Genomic DNA, 27,461 nt, shown 5'->3' on the forward strand with positions numbered 1-27,461 from the left:
CCTACAACTGTCTTTCCTCAATTTGAATTTACGCCCTCTCAGGCGATTATTCTGAGCACGAGGAAGAATTCCATCAGCATTGAGCATGCTCAAACCATTCAAGACTTTATACATCTCAATCAGATCACCTCGCAGGTGCCTAGTCTCCAGACACTGTAATTTGCAAAATTTAAGCCTTTCTTTTTAAGAGCAACCATTTGTTCCATTCACTAATCTCGTTCCAACAACTCTATATCCTTCTTAAAATGAGACCTCCCAGACCTGTATACAGTACTCAAGGTGTGGCCTGACCATTGCATAATATAAGGGGATAATCACCTCCTTATCCTTGCTAGAAAAATTCCTGTATATCATTGACAAGACAATATGAGCTACTCTTGCAGACCGTCTGCACTACTCAGAAAACTTCATATCGGCCTGCACAATTACCCCCAGGTCCTTTTCGTTTTCTACCACTGTCAGTGTAGTACCACAGAGTTCATATGTCACTCTTGGGTTGCTGCTTCCCACATGTAGTACTTTACATTTGTCAATGTTAAACTTCATTTGCCACCTCTCAGCCCATCTGCTCAACTTTTCTAGATCCTGTTGCAGCATACTGTCATTAGTGTCCTTAACAACCCTGCCAACCTTCGTATCGTCTGCAAACTTGGACACTAAGCTTGATATACCATCATCAATATCATTTATAAATTCAGAAAACAACAATGGACCCAATACTGAACTCTGAGGGACTCCACTAATAACATTAGTCCACGATGAGCAGTGTCCATTGATTACCACTCTCTGTCTTCTCCCACTCAACCATCCCTTTATCCATAGCAGCAATTTGCCTCCAATGCCACACTGCTCCAATTTGTGCAGCAGTCTTCCATGTGCAACAGTATCAAAAGCCTTTCTAAGATACAAATATATGATATCAAAGTTATTCCCTGCATCCAGTTCCTTTTGTGACCACATCATAGTATCCAATCAAATTGGTCAGCCAAGACTTTCCCTTAACAAAACCATGCTGTGTCCAAACTATAACTGAAGTCTTGTCTAGATGATCCTGTAGTGCTTCTTTAACCAGTGCGTCCATTAATTTTCCTGGAACAGAAGTTAAAGGAGGATCAGAGGGCAACATAGTTACTTGTGTTGCCCTTTGATCCTCTTTTGGGTCACATTTACACATCTCCAGTCCATGGGTACCTCCCCTGAATCCAAAGAAGCTCTCATCATTATGGCTAAGGATTTGCTTACTTCCTTTGCTGCCTCCTTTAATATAACTGGATAGATCCCTTCCATCCCGGGTGCCCTTTCTATCATTTATCTTCCACAATTTCTCCTCCACTTTCCTCTCAGTTATTACAAAATCATCCAGCTCACTGCCGGAGTTTAATTCACCTGTGGTATTCCCTTCCCTGAATAACTCCTCATGGGTGAATGTAGATGCAAAATACTCATTTAGTTTGTTAGCCACCTGAACAGGATCATCAACAGTTGAACCATCAATATCAAGTGGACCAATCTGATTCATCCCTTTCCTTCTAGAGTTTACATAGGTAAAGAACTCTCTGTGTTGTTTTTCTTTGCATCCTTTGAGAAGGATTTCTCATAATCTGCCTTTGCCTGCCTAATCTCCTTTGTGGCTTGGTTACAGACCAGTTGATATTTTTCATAGGCTTCCATGTCAGCCATTAATTTCTATGTATCCCATGCATTTTTCTTCTCTTCCCCATGTCTCATTAGTTCATCTGACATCCATTTAGGCCTAAACCTTGAACAATATTTCTTAGTTGGTATGTAAAGCCTAGTAGCTTCCAAGATGGCGCCTCCGTAGCCAGGTGAGCAGGAGCAGCAGTGCATTGCACACGCTTCTTGATTAGACCGGGGTTCGATCCTGTGACCACCAAATACGGAGGATGCGGAAAAGTCAGGGAATGACCACCGCATATCCCCGGAGCAATATGGCCGTAGTTGCTAATGCTCCTAAAAAAAAAAAAAAACCAACCAACCAACCAACTAGCTTCCAAGATAAATTCTTTGAATATTTCCCATTTTGAATTTGCTGTTGGTAACATCATTAGTTGGTCCCACCGTATAGAATTTAAATATGGTCTCAGACCACCGTAGTCACCTTTACGAAAGCAAAAACCCTTCCCTTTACCCCTGTTGATAGTTACCTCTTTGAGTAAATCCCACTTCAGCACACTGTGATCACTACCACCTGTGGCAGTGATCCCAGTGGTTGTGGTTCCTTTATCTGCAGATTCTTAATGCATGAAGAATCACTACTGATATTCAGATCATGAGTATTAGTCCCTCTAGTTGCCTCCCGAACATGCTGATTTAGAAAACAATCATCGAATAAATGCACAAAAGCATTGCTAGTGTGTGAGTGACCAACCCACAAATTCCATTCAGTATCTGGGAAATTAAAATCTCCCATTATAAGACTCTCTGATTTAATGGCCCACTCTATTTCCCTGTGCAGTTCCTTATTATACTCATCAGAATCATTAGGCCTGTAACATACTCTCGCTCTGAATTTTGATCTTCCAATGCTTATGTCACACCAAACTGACTGCACTGTCCAGCGATGTCGACTGGCTTCAATTCCTTGGATTTTATGTGTTTCTTAACTAATAGTATAACCCCTTCTCCCTTCCTATACACATTGTACTCCCCAAATTCCAGTTCTTCATTCCTTATATCTGTGTGACACCACGTCTCTGATATCCCAACAGTATCTGCCTTTGATGTTCTGAGCAATACCTCAAATTCATCAAATTTATTTACCAAACTCCTAGCATTGGTGTACATGCAAGTATACATGCATCTGTTCCTATTCTTAGCTACCCTAACACAACCCATGTGTTTACTTTACCGCAGTGACTTCCAGCAGTTTCTGAAATACTCTGCATCTTGTTTTCCAGGCTGCTGCTCATCCCAATAGAAGCAGTGCAAGAATCACTTTCACCTCTGCCAATGGCTACTGTTAATCTATTAGTCCTTGTTCCCCCGAAGCTAGTAGTTTTCCGACCCACCTAACACTGCCTCGATAGCATCAGCAAATATTCTTGCACTCTTTCTATATAAGTCTATCCCATCCCTGTAGTAGCAGTCTTTCCTGTTAAGAATAATACACAAGTTAATACCCAAGTACTTGTCATTAGTGATAATGTCTTGTCATTATCACTAAAGCTTTATTTAGTAACAATGAGTGTTGACTGAGAGTTTACTATTTCATATAACCTGAATTTCTTTTAATTGTGGTGTAATTTTTCATCCTTTGTGTATTCCTTATTTTAGCAAGAAAATGAACTGAAGAAAGGTGATCGTAAACCCAATGGCACTTCCCATCATCCTCCTCTTCAGACAGCCAGCACAAATGTTAGAGCACTTATTGAAGAGAAGATTATTCAGCGAAGAACATTTGGACCACAAACATTACAAACAGCATTGACACCATCAACATCCATTGGAAGAACAAGTTACTATCAAACAACAGAACAGACTGCCATACAAGTCAACCAAGAAGTTAATTCATCCCAATTTAACACACAAGTAACACAACATTCAGTTCTGAGTCCACCTGCTCAGGAAGGATCTGTATTTACGAATTTTCCTGTAACTAGTCAGTCTTGTTTATCTTTCGACTCGGCAACAAATACAAGTGACAGTTCCATATCATGTAACTGGCAAAAAGAAATTAATGAACTTAAACAGCAGTTTCGTGTTCCTCATCCTCCAGTTGAGAAGCTTCGCAGACATTCTGATTCTGACCATTTCATCCCTCCAAAACGGCCATGTACCACATACACAAGTAGTGCCTTGGCAGACTTACTTCGAAGGAAAGTAGTTGCAAAACGCACATCCAGAACTGGTTCAGATCCAGGGGAGTCATTACTTCGAACCGGAAACTCTAGTTCTGTTACTGCTTCATCTCATACTAATCAAATTACTTCTAGTAGTATACCACCAGAACTTACACCACCAATTTCTTTATCATCTGATCATCCTCTAGCAATTCAACAATTGCAACAGGAAGATGAGTTTGGATCTCTTAATTCTGAAGAACCTATGCTTCCAGTTTTACTACCTGAAGATATCCCAGATTCACATCCATTAACAGATGATTTCTCTGAAATGCAGATCAGTGTTTGTAAATCTGATATGATAGCCAGTGCTCAAGACTCCAATACTTTGACAAAAAATGCTTTTCTTATTTCTTCCATGAATGAATTCTCAAATGAACAAAGTTGTTCGCAGTTTACTGTTGGTGAAATAGAGATTATGCAAATGGCAAATTGTATAGCATCTGGTACTACATTACGTTCTAACAGTAGTGGAGTTGTCAATCTCACGAAAAGCCGAATAGGAGAGGATAGTAACGATGATGATGTGTTCCTTAGTCCAACTAGTCTCCCAACAAGTCCAATGAAAATAAAAAGAAAACACAGACCAGAGGTAAGCATATGATTTTTGTTTTATGTTCTCCTTTCTTGAAATTGTTCCTTTAGTAGGTTTCAATTAAATTGAATTCTTTGTTTGAATTGCTTAGAAGAAGAGGAAGGTTGTTTCGACGTTCATATGAATTTTTCCTTTTGTGGTGGATAACAAGTATCTGTTGATAGTAATCATAACTTTAGCATATACAGGGTGATTCACTGCCAGTGCGACAAACTTGCAGGAGGTGTAGGGGGCACAAAGATGAATCGGAATCACATAGCATTGCAGGGTCCGAAATGCCTTCATCATGCGGTAGAGGACGTTGAACGGGAGGTCGCGTGAACAGCGATCCTGCTGGAAGTCAGCATTTGAGAACCGGTTCCCGAGGCAGTAGGATGGACGAGTATTCAAACGTTGAACTGGCCGACATGCACCTCGCGTATAGAGCTGCGGACTGTAACGGGCGCACTGCTCTGCGCTTGTACCAGGAATGTTTCCCGCACAGGCGTGCTCCTCATTATACGATTTTTGCACGTGTGCACAGAAGGTTACGTGAGACTGGTTGTTTCACGAGAGGTACCATGAATCGAGAGCGAATGATGAGGATGCCAGACAATGAGGAGAATGTCACTACGTCTCGCAGAAGGCAATCCGAGTACGAGTACTCGAGCGATAGGCCAACGATTGGGTATTTCCCAATCCACTGTATGGAGGATACTGTCAACAAACCAAATGAGTTCATACCATCTGCAACGCATCCAATCATTGGAGCCTGCGGATTATCCACTCCGGAGGACTTTTGCTACTTGGTTTCTTCAACAGAAACGGTTCGCAAATGCTGACTTCCAGCGGGATCGCTGTTTACGCGACCTCCCGTTCAACGTCCTCTACCGCATGACGAAGGCATTTCAGAAACTGCAATGCTATGTGATTCCAATTCGTCTTTGTGCTCCCTACACCTCCTGCAAGTGTCGCACTGGTAGTGAATCCCCCCTGTATATTTGTATTTTAATTTGCTTCCTTTTAGCATTAGCATTAGTAGAGGCATATGATGCAAGAAAGCAAACTTATACAGCATTAGTGAAAGTGGGGGGAAAGAAAAACCTTCCCATTTCACAAACCCATTAGCTCAAAATTTTTGTCTAGTTCTGCCTTGAATTTAGGGCACCTCCGTAGCCAGGTGAGAAGGAGCAGCAGCAGTGCGCAGCACACTCTTCTTGATTAGACCAGGGTTCGAACCCATGACCACCAAATACGGAGGATGCGGAAAGGTCAGGGAATGACCACCACATATTCTCGGAGCAGTATGGCCTTAGTTGCTAATGCTGCTAAAAACCAAATAACAAAACAAAAAAGCCTTGAATTTATTTAAGCTGTCAAATTTTACAACAACAGATGGAAGTTTGTTCCCGCAATCAACACACACTGGTTAAAGGCTAAATTTCCACACATCTAATCTAAAACTGTCTTTCTTCGATTTGAATTTTTGTCCCCCAATCAATTAATCTGGGCAAGAGGAAGAATCAAATCAACTTTGAGCTTGCTCAAACCATTCAAGGCCTTATACACATCAGTCATATCACCTTGCAGGTGCCTAGTCACCAGACACTGTAATTTACAAATCTTAAGCCTTTTGCAACCCGTTGTTCCATTTACTAATCTTGTTGGCCTTCTCTGTACTTGTTCCAACAGCTCTACATCCTTAATAAAATGAGGGCTCCAGATCTTTATACAGTACTCAAGATGTGTCCTGACTATTGCCTTATAGGGATAATCACCTCCGTATCCCTGCTAGAAAAATTCTTGTATCATTAAAAAGACACCATGAGCTACTCTTGAAGACTATCTGCACTGCTCAGAAAACTTCATATCTGAGTGCACAATTACTCCCATGTCCTTTTCATTCTCTACCACACTGAGTGTAGTACCACACAGTTGATATGTTACTCTGGTGTTACTGCTACCCATACACAGTATTTTACAATTGTCAATGTTAAACCTCAGTTGCCACCTCTTAGCCCATCAGCTCACCATTTCTAGATCCTCTTGCAGTAGCGTATTGTCATTAGTGTCATTAACAATCCTGCCAACCTTTGTATCATCTGCAAACTTGGACATTAAGCCTGATATACCATCATCAATATCATTAATAAATACAGAAAACAACAATGGACACAGCACTGAAACTGTTATTAGTGGGGGACTCCACTAATAACATTAGTCCACGAAGATTAGAGTCCATTCATTGCCAGTCTCTGTCTTCCCACTACGCAACCATCCCTTTATCCATAGCAGTATATTGCCCTTAATGCCATACTGCTCCAATTTGTAAAGCAGTCTTCCATGTGCAACAGTATCAAAAGCTTCCCTAAGATCCAAGTATATGATATCAAAATAGTTTTTTGCATCCAGTTCCTTGTGACCACATAATATCACAGACATTCTCTGAGATATGCCAGACAAGCTGTACTTGCTACCTGCTAGTCTAAAACGCTGATGGAACTGATATTCGGGTGACTTTCAAGCCAAATGGATCCAATTTCGGCAAAGTCTGGATGGTCTGTGACAGCCAAATGCTCTGCTTGCACCTTCAAGATGGTGGAACTGTTAGTAATTCTGGGTATAACCTCCGTGCACAAGCACACTGGCTGATCACCCAGGTGTGAGCCAACGAAAGCAGGGGTCAAGGTGTGGCATCCACGCCAAATGGAGGAATGCCACCCCTCTGCGTTATCAGGCAATACTAGGTGATAGATGACTCATCAACGGGTACAATACCACCACTTTGCTTATTGGAGGCTTTAAGTGGTGGAACCCACATTTATTCTTCAGAGCTAAGTTGCAGTTAACCCTTCGCCATCTCTTCCATCATGCAGTATGACTGATGACTTTTGAGGTCATGATGAACATCACGGCGAGATCCAATCTTCCTTACATTTCGAGGGTACAGCTCTAAAATGGTGTTCGCAGGCCAGCCGCTAGTTAGTACATAGAATCTCATAAATCCCTTATTTATGTTTTTCTTCAACAATTTCTCCTCCACTTTGCTCTCAATTATTAAAAAAAATTCTCAATTATTAAAGTCGTTCTGGGGAATACCAGAGGTGTATAGTGTAATACACCTCTGGTATTCCCCTCCCTGAATAACTCCTCATGTAAAAATGTAGATGCAGAATACTCATTCAGTTTGTTAGCTACCTGAGCAGGACCATCAACAGTTGAACCATCGATATCAAGTTTACCAATCTGATTCATATCCTTCCTTCTAGTGTTTACATAAGTAAAGAACTCTTTGCTGTTTTTCTTTGCATCCTTTGCCAAAGATTTCTCGTAATCTACCTAACCTCCTTTGTGACTTGATTACAGACCAGCTTATATGTTCCATAGGCTTCTGTTTCACCTGTTAAGTAATTTATATGTATCCCATGTATTTTTCTTCTCTGCCACGAATCTCATTAGTTCATCTGACATCCATTTAGGCCTAAACCTTGAACAGTATTTCTTAATTGGTATGAAAAGCTTAGTGGCTTCCAAGATTAATTCTTTGAATGCTTCTCATTTAGAATTTTCTGTTGGTAACATAAAGGAACCACTAAGTGGCAGTGATCATGTACTGATGTTGGATTTACTCAAAGATGTAAATACCATCAGGGATAAAGGGAAGGGTTTTTGCTTTTGTAAAGGTGATTACAGTGGTGTGAGACAGTTTTTAAATTCTCTAGAGTGGGACCAACTGATGTTACCAACAACAAATTCTGAATGGGTAGCATTCAAGGAATTAATCTTGGAGGCCGCTAGGCATTTTATACCAAACTAATAAATACTGAATACTGTTCAAGGTTTAGGTCTAAATGGATATCAGGAGACACAGATGAGTTATGGTAGATATAAGATGGTCTGTGACAAGTCACAAAATAGGGTAGGCAAGTTAAGGCAGATTACATGAAATTTTTGGGAAAGGATGCAAAAAAAAACAATAAAGACTTCTTTACTTATGTAAACTCTAAAAGGAAGGGTATGAATCAGATTGGTCCTCTCGATATCAATGGTTTGAATTTTGATGTTTGTGCTCAGGTAGCTGATAAACTGAATGAGTATTTTGCTTCTACATTCACAAATGAGGACTTTTGTAGAGAGAGGTGGAGGCCAGAAGCTTATGATATTCTAACAGGGAGTTCAATGATTTTGTAATAAAGAAGCAGAAGGGCTGAGAGATGGTAACTGAAGATTAACATTGACAAATGCAAATTAGAGGAGAAATTGTTGAATTTAAAAATAAGAAGGCACCTGGAATGGATGGGATCTATCCAGTTATATTAAAGTAGGCAGCAAAAAGCAGGCCCTTGACCATGTTTATGAGGCCATTTGACTTAGGCCTCATAAATGGTCACCACAGACTGGAGATGTGCAAATGTATACCCAGTTCACAAAGGAGGTGGGGATCAAAAGGTGACACAAGTAATTACAGACCTTTTAGTTTCACTTCTGTTCTGGGAAATATAATGAAGTGACTAGTTAAAGAAGCACTGCAGAATCATCTAGACAAGACTACAGATATAGTTTAGACACAGCATGGGTTTCTTGTGTGACCAATTTGATTGGATACATATGTTCTCCGAGGAACTGGATGCAAAAAATAATTTTGATATTATATAGTTGGATTTTAGGAAAGCTTTTCATGCTGTTGCACATGGAAGACTACTGTACAATTTGGAACAGTATAGATGGTCACCACAGACTGGAGACTATAGCATTAAGGGCAAGTTGGCAATTTGGATAAAGGGATCATTGAGTGGGAGAAAACAGAGAGTGGTAATCAATGGACACTGCTCTATATGGACTAACATTATTAGTGGAGTATCCCAGAGATCCATGTTGAGCTCATTATTGCTTTCTATATTTATCAATGATATTGATGAAGGTATATCAGGTTTAATGTCCAAGTTTGCGATTATACAAAGGTTGGTAGGGTTGTTAATGACAGTAAGGACGGTATGCCACTGCAATAGGATCTAGAAAAGTTGAGCAGATGGACTGAGAGGTAGCAACTGAAGATTAACATTGACAAATGTAAATTACTGCATATTAGAATGGTTGAAGTAACTGCATGGGTAGAAGTAACCCGAGAGTAACATTCCAACTGTGCAGTACAGTTAGGATGTTACTCAGGGGTTGCTTTGGTGTTTGGGCAACCTTGTCTACCTTGATATTAAGTTCTTTGAGTAGCTCTTGGAGACGAATACCAAAAGGACGATTGGCAGTCTTACGGATGTTGTACAAATTTTCCCATCGTGGCTGAAAAACGAATGGCCACGTAGGATGGTCTGGCAGGGATTTCAGTTTTAAAGCATACTTTAGAGACAACTGCTTACGTCGAAGCGATAACGGCGTTTCGTTTGCTTCGACGTATAAGCTCTGGACAGATGTTCGATATGCTCCAATAGCGGTACGGACAGGATCCAGCCAACAAAGTACACTGTCTCTGGCCGAATTGTATACCAGGGACCCGTAATCTAGTCTGGATCGTAAAGGTGCACGGTAGATGCGTAGTAGGATGCATCGATCCGCACCCCAAGATGTAGAGGAAAGAGAGCGCAGAATATTCAGCCCTTTTGTGCACTTTGTGCGGAGTTGAACGATGTGATCCAGAAAGGTCAGCTTTTTATCAAATACGAGTCCCAAGAATTTTGTGTCCACCGCTACTGGAATAGCATTTTGTCCGAGCCTTAACTCAGGTTCAGGATGAAGATTACACTTACGACAAAAATGTATGCAAACGGTCTTCCCCGGCGAGAACCTGAAGCCATTATCACGTGCCCAGGAATTAAGGCGATCAGTGGATTTTTGCAGTTGTCTTTCAATAACCCTCATGTTGCATGACTGACAAAATATGCTAAAGTTATGAACATAGAGGGCACTGTTTACGGTTGGAGGAAGTTGTTCTGCGATGGAATTTACTTTGATGGTGAAAAGCGTGACACTTAAAACTGATCCTTGTGGTACTCCCTCCTCTTGGCTAAAACAACGAGAGAGTGAGGATCCCACACGAACTTGGAAAGATCGATTGGCTAGAAAGTTTTTAATAAAAACGGGGAGTTGCCCTCTAAGACCAAGGCTATGCAGATCTTTTAAGATGCCAAATCTCCAAGTTGTGTCATACGCTTTCTCCATGTCAAAGAACACTGACATCAAGTGTTCGCGTTTTAGGAAAGCATCCCGGATGAATGTTTCCAGTCTAATAAGATGGTCCAAAGTGAACCCGTTCCTTCGGAAGCCGCACTGAATGTTGGAGAGAAGGTCATTTGATTCTAAATACCAGATTAAACGAAAATTAACCATTCTCTCCAGGATTTTGCACAGACAGCTAGTCAGAGCAATAGGACGATAATTGGTAGTGACTTTTGGATCCTTTCCTGGCTTAGCAAAGGCAAGAACGATTGCCTTGCGCCAGAAATCGGGAAACTGCCCTTCAATAAAGATTCTGTTATACAGAATGAGCAGATAATCCATAGATTTTGGTGAAAGATGCTTAATCATTTCGTAATGGATACCATCTGGTCCAACAGCACTTGCTTTGGAAAGAATAAGAGCTCTTTTCAGTTCGTGTATAGTGAATGGCCTGTTGTACGGATAGACGCTCTTAGACTTAAAACTAAGTGCCTATTTTTCGATTTTATGTTTCAGGACCAGGAACTCTGGGGAATACGAAGATGTTGCAGAAATGTTAGAGAATGTTTCCCCAAAAGAATTGGCTATTGCAGTTGGATCTGCAATAGTGCATCCATTATAATCTAGGATTGAAGAAGGGTGGGATGTATATTTTCCGGATTTTGTCCCAGACCAACTTAGTACTAGTGGACTGAGTAATTGATGAAGTAAAACGGATCCACGATTCCTTTTGACTCTGGCGGCGGATGTAGCGTGCTTTGGCTCTTGCACGTTTAAAGGCTATAAGGTGGGTCGTGGTAGGATATCGGCGAAATATCCCCCACGCTTGGTTTGGAGCCTTTTTGCTGTTGTGCATTGTGAATTCCACCAAGGTTTGGGAAATGGTGGAAACCGGGCAGATGTTTTTGGAACAGCATTCGCAGCTGCTTGGACGATAATTTTTGTGATGTACGTTACTGCATCATTGATAGGCTCCTGACTGACGGTACTGAGGTCAAAATTTGCCTGATGTTGGAAGGCAGTCCAGTCAGCCTGATCCATCTTCCACTGTGGTAACCTGAAAGGAAGACACGGTCTCCCACTATGTAAAGAGGTTATCACAGGGAAGTGATCACTTCCATATGGGTTCTCCTCCACTTCCCAAGTAAGTGACGGGAGTAGAGAGGGGGAGCAGATAGAGAGATCAATGGCAGAAAAAGTACGGGTAGGCATGTGGAAGGTGTTTGTTCCAGTATTTAAAAGGGAAAGGTCATTGTCATTTAGCATACGCTCTATGACTCATCCCCTTCCGTTGATATTAGCACTACCCCACAGGGTATTATGTCCATTAAAATCCCCGAGAAGTAAGAAAGGGGAGGCAACTGCGTTACAAGATCATTAAGGTCTTCCTGGGAGATGTCAGTCCCAGGTGACAAATAAATAGAGCAGACCGTTAATAAAAATCTCACTGTAAGGCGAATTGCAACAGCTTCTCTGCTAGTTGTAATTAGCAAGGGCTGAACTGGGCTCTGGTTGCCCACAAGGATAGCCACTCCTCCATGAGCAGGACCATCCGCAATTCTATCCTTACGAAAAATTGTGATGTTATGCGTTGTGGGATCATCGTTTGCCTTCAGATAAGTCTCCTGCAAGCAAAAGCAAACTGGCTCGTGCTTTTGCAGGAGGGCCTTGATGTCATCAATATTTCACCGGAATCCACGACAAATCCATTGTAGGAATTTAGCCATTATTTTGGCTTGGTGGGTCCATCAGGTGGCTTCCAAGGTGCTGAGGGCTTACTTTTGTCAATCTTGGATTTATCTTTTTTGGGGAAGAATGGACACTGTCCCGTGTCCATTTCTTCCTCCGCAAAGAGTTCCAAGATTGATTCATCCGGTACCTCCTTGTCCTGGACATCCATTGTTTCTGTTATTACTGTTGGCTCTTTACCACTTGGTTTTGGTAGTGGTGGAGCATTAGGAGGTACGGATATAGGAGTGGCAGCTGACTGCATTTTTTTGGTGGGCTTTTGTGAACTCAATAAATAGCGGGCAATCGGTGTGAATGACTCTCTTGGTGGTACAGTCATCTCAGTTTGTGTACCGATAGGGCACTTTGCAGAAACCTTCTGGGCATATGAAGGCTTCCCGCTATTTATTGGTTGAATGCGTTTTCTAGCCTCTGGGTAGGAGATATTCAGCTCCGTTTTCAATTTTTTGATCTCTTTTTCATCCTTCCACCGCTGGCATGCTCTGGAGTAGGCAGGATTATCTTGTTGGCAATTTACACAGATCGGTTTAGAAGCTGAACATTCCTTGCTCTCGTGGTCTTTCGCACCACATCGAGCACAGGCAGGGTTACCATGACAAGCCGTTTGTGAGTGGCCATATTTTTGGCATTTAAAACACCTCACTGGGTTTGGAATATAGATCCTCACTGGGCAGTTTAAATACCCTGCCTTGATGGAACTAGGAGGCCTTGGAGGTGTTAAATGTTAGGATGAGAACTCAGGTAGGGACGAGATTCCCTTCCTTCCGCATTGATATTCTCTTGACAGCTGTCACTCCTTGGTCTTTTAGTTCAGAGCAGATCTCTTCTTCAGAGACATGAAGAAGATCCCACTCTGAAATGACACAGCGTGAAGAGTTCAAAGTTTTGTGGGGTGTTACATTGATCGGTATTCCCCTATGGATGTCGCGTTTAATATTCTTTTTGCTTGCTTTGTGTTTAAAGCTTCGAGTAAAAGATCACCAGAACGCAGCTGTTTTTACGGATTTTGGTGATCCTGCCAACCTTCTTATCCTTTCTGGATGAAGAAGGGTGACATCTTCCCAATTGACTGCTCTCCGGTGGAATGGAGAATGAGGAAAAGCAGTGTTATATATGGTGGTTTATCCTCAGTTCTGGCTCTTTTGGCAGAATTGGTGTCATTCTCATCTGATCGGTTAGGTAGGAGCCTTGTTGGGGCCCCAGAAGAAATAGAATTTAAATTACTCATAAGAGTAAAGAGAAGGTGTCTAATGCCTAAGTACCTCACCCACCACGGAGCCCTACGAGGGGACGCCCACTCGTGAACTAGCAGATACTGCGTACGTGAATGGGACGCCGAGTTCGCTTAGGAGCACCGTACCCACGTTACCAATAAGTCTTTATCCTGTCCCAGGACCAAAGGGAGGGAGACTTATTGGAACGCAGTTGACCCTAGCAGTAAAAAACCACCCGCCGATTGATCCTAGTCGGGCCGGTTCGGGACCTCCCGTCTTGTCGAAGCAGGGGCCAAGGTGGTGTATTAAGGCTGGGCTCCTCAACCACGGGGATCCCCCTTTCCGAAATCCATGGGTCGCGGCGCACGGCTGCACACGCCGAATTCCAAAGATGCAACCCTGGAACCAAGTTATGGGCGTTAGATCCCAGTGATGCTAATCTGGAAAACCAGCAGCATCACTGGGAGTTCCCCTCACCACGTACAGGTGCCCACGTCGAGGGGTAGATATAAGCTGGTCTGTAACCAAGTCACAAAGGAGGTTAGGCAGGCAAAGGCAGATTATCAGAAATCTTTGGCAAAGGATGCAAAGAAAAACAGCAAAGAGTTCTTTACTTATGTAAACTCTAGAAGGAAGGGGATGAATCAGATTGGTCCACTTGATATCGATGGTGCCTTTCTTGGTGTTACCAAGAAAGGCTTAAGTTGGTAACAAATGGGCCTGGAGTACTGGGGTCCATAGTTCAAATACACATATATATATGGTTATACCCAGTTTATTAACAAAACAAAATATAATAAGATAAAACCAGTAGCTTTCGGGACGCGTGTCCCTTTGTCAACTGACAAGTTAATACAAATTTTGAATACAATACAACGAGCAAAGTGGCACGTTAATCATGCGTCATTGTTGTTGCACGGACGTGTGCTGCTTCTATGCCACTGATCATCCAGCAATAAAACGGTAGTTTCCAGGATGGGATGTAGACGCATGCCTTTCTGGCGATTTAATGCCTTAGAATTGTTTATTATGTTGAGTGACTCTAGCCATAGGCGGTGGCGAAAGTTTCGTGAGTGGTCTACTATCTCAAAGTCGCGTTTGGGGTCAAGATCGTGGTTGGTGGCCCAAAAATGTTCCGCGATCGCGGACTGGTCAGTTTCGGCAAGCCGGATTGCTCTGTCGTGTTCCGTGAGGCATTCTTGGAGACGTCTTGATGTCTCTCCTATGTAGCAACTGTTACAGTCTCTGCAGGTGATACGATACACCACATGAAACTACACTGCTGGAATATCTCAACTCCCTATCTAATTTTATCATGTTTACCATAGAATCAGAGGTGAACGGTTCGCTCCTGTTTCTAGACGTCCTGGTACATCACGTAGGCCCACGTCTAGAGACCTCAGTATACCGCAAACCCATGTGGTGCGGTCAATTCACCAACTACGGGTCCGGCCACGCACCAAGCCATCTCAATAGCACTGCCCGCACCCTATTCTCCAGGGCTTGGAGCCATTCCAGCACCGACACAATTAGGCGTAACGAGATCTCCCGCGTGAAGATGGACTTAACCAGATGCGGTTATCCACCCCATGTACTAAGCAGATGCCTGTTACAGGCAGAAGAACTCACATCCAACCCAAGACCTCCGAAGCAAGTCGGTATATCGTCCGCCTACATTCCGTATTATCCAGGAGTGTCAGGATGCATCTCGAAGGTCCTTAGAAGCTACAACATCAAATGTGTGCAATTACCCTGCAGGAACCTACGGTCACTTGTCTCCAACGTGAAGACCGCTGTCACACCTGTCTTACGCAGCAATGTGGTGTATCGTATCACCTGCAGAGACTGTAACAGTTGCTACATAGGAGAGACATCAAGACGTCTCCAAGAATGCCTCACGGAACACGACAGAGCAATCCGGCTTGCCGAAACTGACCAGTCCGTGGTCGCGGAACATTTTTGGGCCACCAACCACGATCTTGACCCCAAACGGGACTTTGAGATAGTGGACCACTCACGAAACTTTCGCCACCGCCTATGGCTAGAGTCACTCAACATAATAAACAATTCTAAGGCATTAAATCGCCAGAAAGGCATGCGTCTACATCCCATCCTGGAAACTACCGTTTTATTGCTGGATGATCAGTGGCGTAGAAGCAGCACACGTCCGTGCAACAACAATGACGCATGATTAACGTGCCACTTTGCTCGTTGTATTGTATTCAAAATTTGTATTAACTTGTCAGTTGACAAAGGGACACGCGTCCCGAAAGCTACTGGTTTTATCTTATTATATTTTATTATAATTTGTTTTGTTAATAAACTGGGTATAACCATATATGTATGTGTATTTAAAGGCTTAAGTTCTGCAAATTACAGCTTCTTTAGACTAGGCAGCTGTGTTGTTGTTGTTATTTGGTTTTTAGGAGCATTAGCAACTAAGGCCATATTGCTCTGGGTATATGTGGTGGTCATTCCCTGACCTTTCCACATCCTCCGTATTTGGTGGTCACGGGCTTGAACTCTGGTCTTATCAAGAAGTGTGTGCTACGCACTGCTGCTCCTGCCCACCTGGCTACGGAGGTGCTGGCAACTGCATGATCTAATTGATGTGTATAAGGCCTTGAATGGATTGAGCTAGCTCAATGCTAATGGGATTCTTCCTCTTGCTCAGATTACTCACCTGAGGGGGCATAAATTCAAATTGAGGAAAGACAATTGTAGAATTGATGTGCGGAAATTTGCCTTTAGTCAGCGGGTGGTTGATAGTTGGAACGAAGTTTCATCTGTTGTAGTTGGTTGGTTTAGTGTTTAATGGCACATTGGCAACTGATGCCATAATGCGCCAAGTCAAAATTAAAGCCAAACTGTTGTAGTAGAGGTCAACAACTTAAATACACTCCAGGCAGAACTAGACAAACATTTGGAATGAATGGATGGATGAAATGGGAAAGGGGTTTTTTTTTTTTTTTTTTTGGCCGATAGGTCACTTCTAGCAATATGCAAAATCTGGACTAACTGTCATCCTCAAACTGAAATAAAAACAGTCTTGAAGTATGGCACATTTAGATATTCAGATCATCTCCTCATTCACCAGATAATGGCAGCAACAAAATCCACCATATCTAAAACATCTTTCAGTACCCTGGTGCCATCCAAAAATTTGGTGGAATGAAGCCAGTAGCAAAGTAAAAAAGAGATTATATACTAAATTTTTTTTTTTTTTGTAAACACCCAACCACTGCTAACCTGATGCAGTTTAAGAAAACAAAAGCTAAAGCTCACATACAGCGAATGAGTAAGACAAAAGTGTCAGCCGGATATATACATCCACTATAAACAGATTCACAGACATTGCAACAGTTTGGATTAAGATAAGAAGAATTAATGAGAATACTCTTCTGTAATCACTCTGATACTATTAAAAGTGAAAGGATTCTGTGAACCTCTCAAAATTGCCAATTTTTAGGGGAAGTACTTTCAGTTGTAACTGCATATATATGATCCAGTCTTTCAGTCACATAAAGTATAGAAAGAAATATATAATTTGAATTTTAATACTGTACTCCAGCTTCCATATAATGAACCTCTTACCATGTACTTCTTAAATAACCGAGTTATGCAAGAATAATGCTGCAGGTTCCGATGTAGTTTATTATGCTAGGAATCATTTGAGCAAAGAGTCTCTAGCTGCGCTTCTACAACTGTTTAATCTTCAGTTAGGATTACAAACACTACCATGCTTGCTAGTTGTCATTTTATCGTATTAACATTCACAAAGCTAGGGAAGGACCATTCTGATCCAACATATTGTACTGACCTATTGTCGTTTAGGAAAAACACTAGGAAAAAATAATGTTAAGATAACATGGTTCCCAGAAACTGAAAGCAATTTCTAAGTTTAAATCAGTATGGTTTTTGAAGAGCTAGGTCAATACACACTCTAGGTCAGTTTGGTGTGGCATAAGCACTGGGAAAGCAAAAATAAGAGTAGGAGTGTGCTATAGGCCTAATGACTCTATTGAGTACAACGAACAATTGTACAGAGAAATAGTGGACCAGTAAATCAGAATGTGTTATACTGCGGGATTTTAACTTCCCTGATATTCACTGGAACCTGTAGGCATGTCACTCGCACACTAGCAAGACTTTTGTGGATTTATTGGATGATCGTTTTCTGCAGCAGCATGTTCGAGAGGCAACCAGAGAGGGTAATACTGTTAATCTGGTAATCAGCAGTGATTATTCGTGTATTAAGGATTTACAGATAAAGGAACCACTAGGTGGCAGTGATCACAGTGTACTGATGTGGGATTTTCTTAAAGATATAATTACCATCAGGGTTAAAGGGAAGGGTTTTTGCTTTCCTAAAGGTGAGAGCAAAGTGGAGGAGAAATTGTTGAATTTAAACATAAGAAAGGCTGTTGGGTTTGATGGGTTCTATCCAGTTATATTAAAGGAGGCGGCAAAGGAAGTAAGCAAAACCTTAGCCATAATTATGAGAGCATCCTTCGACTCAGGGGAAGTCCCCATTGACTGGAGATGTGCAAATGTATCCCCAATTCACAATGGGGATCTAAGGGTAACACGAGTAATTACAGATCAGTTATTTTAACTTCTCTTCTGCTAAAATAATGGAGTCACTGGTTAAAGATGCAATGCAGGATCATCTAGAGAAGACTGCAGCAATAATTCAGACACAACATGGGTCTGTTAAGGGAAAGCCTTGTCTGACAAACTGATTGGATACTATGATGTGGCTACAAAGGAACTAGATGCAAAAATTAATTTTGATATCATATTCTTGAATTTCAGGAACCCTTTTGACACTGTTCCACATGGAATATTACTTTACATATTGGAGCAGTATGGTATTAAGGATAAGTTGCTACCATGGATAAAAGAATGGTCTAGTGGGAGAAGACAGAGAGTGGTAATCAGTGGACATGTTCTTCGTTTAATGTTATTAGTGGAGTCCCTCGGGATTTGGCGTTGGGCCCACTGTTGTTTTGTATATTTATCAATGATATTGATGAAGGTATATCAGGCTTCGTGTCAAAGTTTGCAGATGATACAAAGGTTCGCAGGGTTGTTAATGACAGTGTGCTATTGTAACAGCATCTAGAAAATTTGGGCAGATGGGCTGAGTAGTGGCAACTGAAGTTTAACATTGACAAATAAAAAGTACTGCATATGGGTAGAAGTAACCCCATTGGAATGTACCAACTCTGTGGTACTACAGTTAGGGTGGTAGAAAATGAAAACGACCTGGGAGTAATTGTGCAGTCAGATATGAAGTTTTCTGACAGTGTAGACAGGCTGCCAGGGCAGGTCATGGGGTGTTGCCAATGATATACAGGAATTTTGTTAGCAGGGAAAAGGAGGTGATTTTCCCTCTGTATAAGGCAATGGTCAGGCTACACCTTGAGTACTGCGTGCAGGTCTGTAGGCCTCATTTTAGGAAGGATGTAGATTTGCTTGAACGTGTACACAGAAGGGCAACAAGATTGGTGAGGGGAATGAAGGGATCCTCTTACCAGGAGAGGCTTAAGTTCTACAAATTTCAGCAGCTGGAGACTAGGTACCTGTGAGGTGACTGATTGAGGTGTATAAGGCCTTGAATGGGTTGAGCACGCTGAATTCTGATAGGATTCTTCCACTTGTTCAGGTTACGAACCTAAGGGGGCATAAATTGAAATTGAGGAAGGACAGATGTAGAATAGATGTGCAGAAATTTTTCTTTAGCCAGCGTGTGTGGTTAATTGCTGGAACAAACTTTCATCTGTCGTTGTGGAAGTTGATAGGTTAAATAAATTTAAGGAGGAACTAAACAAATATTTAGAGGGGATTGTTTTGTAATTTTTTTTTTTTTTTTTTGGCTGATGCTGCATAAGCTCATACACTTGCTTTCTTGCATCACATGCCGCTACTACTACTACTACTACTACAATAACCTCAAAAATATACTGAGCTCATATTGTTAAACACAGCTGCATGGAGTCAAGAAACAAACAACTGAAGGCAGTGTTGGCAACATATGAAGATTTAGTTTACAAATTTCCATTATTTACTCCTAACTTAATACATTGAAAAATACAACTCATGACATCAACTTAAGTGATTTGTAAAAAAAAATGGTACATGATTGAAAAAAAATGAATAACATTCCTGAAATCATTGTAAAAAAGTGAGTTAAAACTATTAGTTTACAAACATCGAAAAATCATGCAGAATAGTGTAATTTATATGCGTCCCATGCATTTTCCATCTCAGTCTCATCATTTCATCTGACTTCCATTTTAGTCTATGCCTTGAAGGGTATCTTTCGGTATAAAATGCCTAATATCTTCTATGATTTTTATTATGCATGATCTTTTTCAGCAGGGACACACACACACACGGATAAATTTAAATTGAAAAGGGGATGATTGCAGAATGGATATATGGAAATTTGAATTCAGGGAAAGAGTGTTTAATTGTAATCAACTTCCACCTAATGTTGTGGAAATGGATATTTTGAATAAATTTATGCAGACAAATTATTGAGCAAGTGAAGTGTTTCCCCCACCCTTTGGTTCATGCTGTTTATAAGCTTTGTTTCCTTGTATCATGTTACTAATACTAATTTATTTAATATAAGTATCTTTTGAACTTGTTTATTTTCTATTAACTTTCATGGAAGCATAATCTTTATTTCTTGGAATTGATCTAATCACATAATCAGAACAATAAAATATCTCCACTAACTGTCTCTTGTTTCATTGTTATTAACTGATTTGAAACTTGGAAAGGGCAAAATTTCCTGTACTGACAATCAAATTTTCCTTCCTGGCCATGTAATTTGGAACTCATCCCTGCTAGTTTCTGCAGATTATATTTTTTCAACACAGTACAGTTTGTAATTTTAGCTGTTGTAGTTTCATTAAAATTTTTTTTCTGAACTCGGTAATTTTTTCTCTTACAAGATGAGAGGCTAAAAGTTCACTATCACATTAGATTAACATTACTGCTGTCTTTACATCTAAATCAACCAAAGATTCCTTTAGTCTCTTCCTCCTGATGGAACCTTCCCCATTTGAACGTATGGATGCACTTAAATATTCTAATACTTGATGGTATATCCACACATGAATACCTTTATCCCCATCAGGAATTTATAATTGTTGTGATATATTAACCTTGGAAAGTGTTTTTTTTTGTTTGTTTGTTTGTTTGTTATATATTTTTTTCAAATTTTATATGAAGGGGAAAGCACTGGATTCTTTACACCCATCTATTGAATTATAGATTTTTTTTTTTTTTTTTTTTTGTATTGCCCTTTTTCTTTTACATGGTAACAGTAACATTAGAGCTAATATGCCTGAAAAATATCTACTACACATTAATCATGTTCAAGAATAGTGAACATGATTAATGTGTAGTAGTAGATTAACGTGAAGAGTGGCTCTTCCTTTGTCTGCCTTCCTAAATATATACAGAATGAAGTTGCTTATACACAGTTATTAAGTAAATTATCTAGAAGGTGACACAGTTCCTGTGTCACCTTCTAGATAATTTCCTTAATAATTGCAAATCTGTGACCATTCTAGGGAGTATTATACTTGAGAAACAAAAAAAAAAAAAAAAAATTCACAGGGAGTTGAATCCAGTAAGTTTGGCAGTATTGCATACTCACAGTGATGAGGAAGTGAAATTCTTCACAAGAAACTCCTGAAAGCACACTCACAGCAATTCACACTCAGTGCTTTCCAAGTGGGTATTTTCACATTTTATTGAGATTGTCCTTGTTTTTTTTTTTTTTTTTTTTTGTGCCTTGGAGAAGGATTCTTCCATTGAGAGGATTGGGCCTTTGTTTCTGGATCATAGCCATATGCAAACAATTCATCAACAAGGATAACAAGGATACAATGTATAAATTCATTATTTCCCCAAACCTTGCATTAAAATTGATTGACATTTTATATGAAATGGGAATTTCACTAGCAGCTTCATGGTTAGTTAAATATTGATCACTCCCATTGTATCACAACTATAAGTGAGTCTTTCATTGAAATTGAAGGGTGCATTTACCCTTTTGTTAGTTTCTGTTGCACTTTCCTTTTCCCTAATTTGAAATTTTATGCAAATTCACATAGGAGTAAAATTGTTCATTTTAAAATGCAACAAAACACATAAAACATGTTCTATTTAACAAAAGCAAATTCAGACTGAGCACAAATAAACAGGTGATTCATGCATTACTGTCAATGAACATGTTGCAACATATACTTGTTACAGTGCTGTACTTACATGATGCAGACTGAACTTTTTTAATCGCATCTCACTCTTTATTTAATTGATCAAATGCAGAGTGGCCAACCATCCCAATATGGTCCCGATTTAGAACTTCAAGCCCCAATTCCTAATAATACCATCATTTGTCCTGATAAGAGAGGAAAAAAACTGTTGATTTATTTATTTTACATATTTTTGATTAATTCTAATTACAAGAGAAAAATGAGAAAGGCCAAAGGCATTTTTTCGTCACTGAGTAATGAAGAAAATAAAATGCGTGTTGATAAAAAAAAAAAATGGGTGCAATTTTTCTCAAAATTTCCGTAGGCAAATAATTTGTCTTCAGATTGTAAACTCCATATTAAGCATTCCACATTCAAATGCTTCATCAGAAAGAGTTTTTAGCTTAATAAAAACTGCTTGGTGAGTCCTTTATTAGAAAATTTAGAAGCCGAACTTAGGATAAAAGAAAACTATAACATGTCCTGTTTAGAATTTATAAACTTTTTAAAATCTTCGAAAGGAGAAGAAATTTTAAAACTAGCGAAATCTAAAGAAAAATATATAAGTAAAAGTATTCTTCCTCGCTATTTTTAAAATAACTTTTATAAATAATATTATAGTTTATATAGGACAAATACACATTAACAACAATCATATAACAAATAAATACTATGATTGATTGATTGATAAAAAAATGTATTTTAATTGTAATTTTATATTTTTCTTTTACTTTTTGAAGGAAAAAATGCTATACTACACATTTCATTTCAAGTTGTCCCGCTTACAAATTTTCAAAATATGGCCACCCTGTCCAAATGTAATAATAAATGTGCATGCATTCGATTGAATTTTTGTTCCCATAACAGTTTCATGAACTTAAAAATGGAAGCAACTAATAGGTTGTGTTTATAGTAATTTTTTAACAAAATTATTATATTGAAAGTAAGCATTAGAAAAACATTTTTTTAAAATGTAAATTTTTCATTAAAATATAAATAAATAAACACATTCGATAAGTATTGTAATTCTTTATGAAAAGGTCAAGCATGTATATGTCAAAAAGAAATTTTAAAAAACCAAAAATTTTTTTTTTTACAGAAAGAAATTCGTGAACAAAAATAAAACAAAACAGATAGTTCTGGGAAATACCAAAACTACACAGAAAGTTAAAAAAAAAAAAAAAAACAAACAAAAAACTATCAGATTCAAATTGTTTGATTGTTAGTTTACATCAAGGGCAATAAAATTGTATCAGTAAAGAAGTTCCAGAAATTCTTTCAGTCATGGTAGAAGAGAATAGTTTCATACAGCTTCCCAGGTGACAAAAGCAAATAATTGCTAATTTCAGTTTTAATGTATTTATAAGAATATTTCTTGAATTTTCTTAGATCTTGCTAAATAGTCCTAATTAAATGAGTTGTGTTGTGTGGTTAAGTTTCATGAAACTAGATTCTAGGACAGCTGGTGAGTGCTTGTGTAATAGATAGCAGAACACGGTCATCATTTAGGTTATACAGCACCCAGAGAAGTAATCATGCGTGAAGACTGGACAGTTTCCAACGGGCTATGGCCAGAATTACCTCTCCAGGAAGGATTATAAAAATTATGTTAATTCATCTTTGATGCCGCTATGAGAGGAGTTTGAAGAGTTCATGGCCTGAATATAAACAGCTTATTTCAGGAGTCTGGTAACACGTTACTTTGCAATATAGTGCCCTTTGGAGTCAATATACTTTTGCCACCAATGCTGCAATGCATGTATTCCAGCTGCAGAGAAAGTTTTCTGTTGGGTGTCAGAATGCATCCACTGCAGCAGTGTCACTGTTGGTGGGAAGATGCCAGCCAAGTATTTTTTTAAAATTAGGAAATAGGTGAAAGTCCAATGGTGGTAGATCTGGTGAATATGGAGGATGGTCCAAGATTTCAAAGCCACACTCATGCTGTGCAGCTTGTCAGTGACAGACTTGTGAGTAGGCACATTGGCTTGGTTGAATAAGACTCCTTTGCTGAGTTTGCTCACCGTTTGTGTTTGATGTTTACATGCAAATACTCACAAGGTCAGACAGTCACATACCCTTGTGACTGTCTGACCTTTCTAATGGTAATCCACTAGCAGCACTCCATCAGCATCCCAAAAACCGTTGCAACACCTTGCCAGCAAAAATAATTAATATGACTTTCTTTGGAGGAGGAGATGAGCTGTGTTTCCACTCTTTGGGCTGCTTATTTGTTTCTGACTGAAAGTGATGGACCCACATCTCATCCATGGTTAAGAAAAACTTGCAAGGAAATTTGATCGATCTGCTTGAAAACGATGCAAATGTTCACTTAGGTTGACAACTGTAGTGTTTTTTATCAACTGTCAACAACTTTGGGACCCATCATGCTGATACATTTTCATAGTGAGAACCTCTTATTATGTGGTGCACATGTTCAGACAAGATGCCCAAAAGGCTGGCAATGTACCAAACTGTTAGTCATCAATCACTCATCACCAGATCATGCTGGCACCTCCGTAGCCAGGTGGGAAGGAGCAGCAGTGCGCAGCACACGCTTCTTGATTAGACCGGGGTTCGAGCCCGTCACCACCAAATACGGAGGATGCGGAAAGGTCAGGGAATGACCACCGCATATCCCGGAGCAATATGGCCTTAGTTGCTAATGCTCCTAAAAAAAAAAAAGAAACCAAAAAAAAAACCAAACCAGATCATGCACTGTCAACTTCTGGAGTGATGGACATTGCTGGTCTTCTACAGTGTGGGACCGGGTCATCTTTCCAGGCTCTCCCTCCCTTGTTTAAATTCTGCTCCCCACTTCTTAACCATGGAATAGGAAAGGAAGATCCTCCCCCATCGTTGTAACCATATCCTCATGAATTGCCTTTGGTGTTAGTCCCTTTTCCCATAAATGTTGGATGATTGCACAATTTGTCTGTCTTTCCTCATTCACGCAACTTCATTGACTTCAGGAGCTGTAATTAAAAATAGACGCTATTGAAATTGCTTGAATTACTTGAAAGTTTTATTCACTAACCTTTCATTTTCAGGCTACAACCTTTTCAATGTCCCTTTTAATGTCAAGAACATCATTAGTAGATAGTTGGCAGAGGATTGCATTCATGTCGTGCATTGTGCTCCTCTCCTCCACCATTCCCCATAACATGTGTATGGAAACTTCAGTGAAACAGAAATAAGTCAATTGGAATGAAGATTATTATCATATTACCTTTAGTGATGAGTCAAAACATTGAGGGAAATTCCTCAATGGTATATCATCAATCAGATTTTTTTTTCTGAATCCCAAGATGTGTGATAGCTTGCTTCACTTGCAGAAAAAGTGGGAATGGGTAATATTTCTTAGTGATGAGTCAGTATAAGGCAGTTCATAGCCTCAGATTTTGCATTCATTTCGAATAAATTAAGTTTTACTATTAAAATTTTGAATAGAATTTTTTTTTTTAATTTTTCATGTTTCATGAAAAATAAAAGTAAAATGACTATAGCAAAGTTCATAGATTTTAATTCTGAAATTCTTTCCTTCTGTAGCCATTATATATACCTCCTTATGTTAACACTTGTGGATTTACAAGTCGACTGCGGTCACCACGACTATGGGACCCTTCAAATCCAGAAAACAAAAATACCAGTCCTCCTCCTTACACCCCTCCTCCAATGCTCAGTCCAGTAAGGAGTGGTTCAGGACTCTTTTGGCATATAATTAGTGGTTCAGGCAGTTTAACACCAAAATCTGCTCCTATAACTCCTAGTTTTGGTCTTGTAAGAAAAGGTAATATAATTTAGAATTTTGTGCTTTACTTAGTAAGTATTGCTTAATTTGTGATTAACTACTAAATGTGCTGAAATAAATTTTATTTTTCATTTGACAGTACTCAAATTTACATGTATTTTTTAGATGGGTTTATTATTTTCATTAAAGTTTAATTAATTCACATAGCACTAATATTTAGCACAATTTGAATTCATATTAGCAGTTTGATAAAATTTCTAATCTGATAATCAAAGCCTAATATGATAAAACAAAGATTTCATTGGTTGCTAGTGAAAGCTGCTAATTGCGCTGATCAACAATTTTTGTTCATCAAGAAAAAATATGTGGACTAGACAGATCATTGGACACTGATTTGAAATAAGTGTCCAAAGATCTTCTGTTTGATAGAATTTATCATAGTCTTTATTTCGAATACAAAATGTTGTCACTTGCACAGATTGATTGAGAATATTCCACTGTTGTAGCTTCGAGGCCAAAAGCTCTGCCTTATTCTATGGCAGTTGAAAATCATTGATGAGGTCATTAAGCTGAATTGTGATCTTATGTGGTTCAGAAGGATAAAGGTTCAGAATTAGGTAGTACTTCACCGTGAGGACCGGGGCGAATTGCAGATGGTATATTTTGGTACATCACTGTCCACTTTTTCTTCATTGTCATCCCTTTTCTAATAGAAGCCACCATACAAAAGTAACACTCTGTGACATGATTTGTTGGCTCCCTCCACATCATGGGCACTATGAAAAGAATAAAACGTCTCTTTTGATTCACCTACGCATTGAGTTTTGATGGATAGGTAGTGTGGCTTATGTGTGGAGCCCAGTTCTTGTCCTGGTTGTGTACGTTACACCCAAAGTACAAGAAGTAGGCCTTTTTTTATGGCTCAAGTATGGGACGCTTTCTTGAAGCTTACATGACTTCTCCGCATACATAACAGAAGTCATCAGGACTATTCACACAATTACGGGGCATATTAATCTTTCATGACACAAATACTGCGCAAAAAATAGGAATCTCACAGAGAACAACCTTTAACTGAGGAAAAATCACCCAGTTAACTGAGAACAAATTTCCTAGCCATATATGAGGATTATTGCAACAGAGTTGAAGACACATTTAAGGCGACAACAACTTATCGCATGATGCAGAGCAAGCAACAGTTGCCGATCACATGATAAGAGTGTGGGGGTACTGAAACTGCAGATTTGCTGAGAGCAGTAGTTAATAATGTAGAGTAACTCGCTAATGTGAGACCCCAACTGTAATTCGAAAACAAGAACCAATTGACAAATTTTAATGTGAATTTTGTGTTCAGCAGCATAAAATTAGTCAAGATAGGATGTTTTCATAATATTTTACATGTTGACCAGTGAATTATGACAATTAACTGATATTATAACTGAGCTTATACCTTCTCTAAAGTAAAGTCAAGCTGTTGTTCATTGTTTATTTTAAGAGGTAACCCCTATCCACTTTGCTAGGTTTTCATTTTATTGTTATGCACAAAGTGATCTGATAGGTCATTTTGTGCATAATATTAAGTAAAAAAAACAAAGAAATTTATATGAACATATACCAGTGTGTGCACGGTTCTAGATTAAAGGATTTTGCATTAGTAATAAGCCCTAAGTTTATTAAATAGCTGTCAACATCACCAGCTTTAAGATGAAAATCTTCTAATAATATATTAGTAAAATAATAAGACTAGTATACCTCAATATAGTGCGTAGAACACTTCCGTATGATACCCTCCAGAAATTAAAACGGAAAAAACGAAAAAATCGACAACTTACCGGTACATTAGAGTAAAATATAAATAATTAAATAATCAAT

The 27,461-nt window shown here is 39.4% G+C and overlaps 1 protein-coding gene across 1 annotated transcript in view; it reads left to right on the forward strand.

The window, feature by feature from the left end:
* LOC150084620 (uncharacterized) overlaps window positions 1-27,461 on the forward strand; it is a 582,065-nt gene that overhangs the window by 252,985 nt on the left and 301,619 nt on the right. Inside the window, exons 9-10 of the mRNA XM_090376306.1 lie at window positions 3,295-4,452; window positions 25,388-25,628. Of these exons, the coding sequence (XP_090232432.1) occupies window positions 3,295-4,452; window positions 25,388-25,628 (1,399 nt within the window). The remainder of the gene's footprint in view (window positions 1-3,294; window positions 4,453-25,387; window positions 25,629-27,461) is intronic.

The sequence above is a fragment of the Mastigoproctus giganteus genome, chromosome 6 (assembly GCF_048544385.1).
Source record: "Mastigoproctus giganteus isolate SK-2022 chromosome 6, ASM4854438v1, whole genome shotgun sequence".
In the NCBI taxonomy this organism is placed as follows: domain Eukaryota; kingdom Metazoa; phylum Arthropoda; class Arachnida; order Uropygi; family Thelyphonidae; genus Mastigoproctus; species Mastigoproctus giganteus.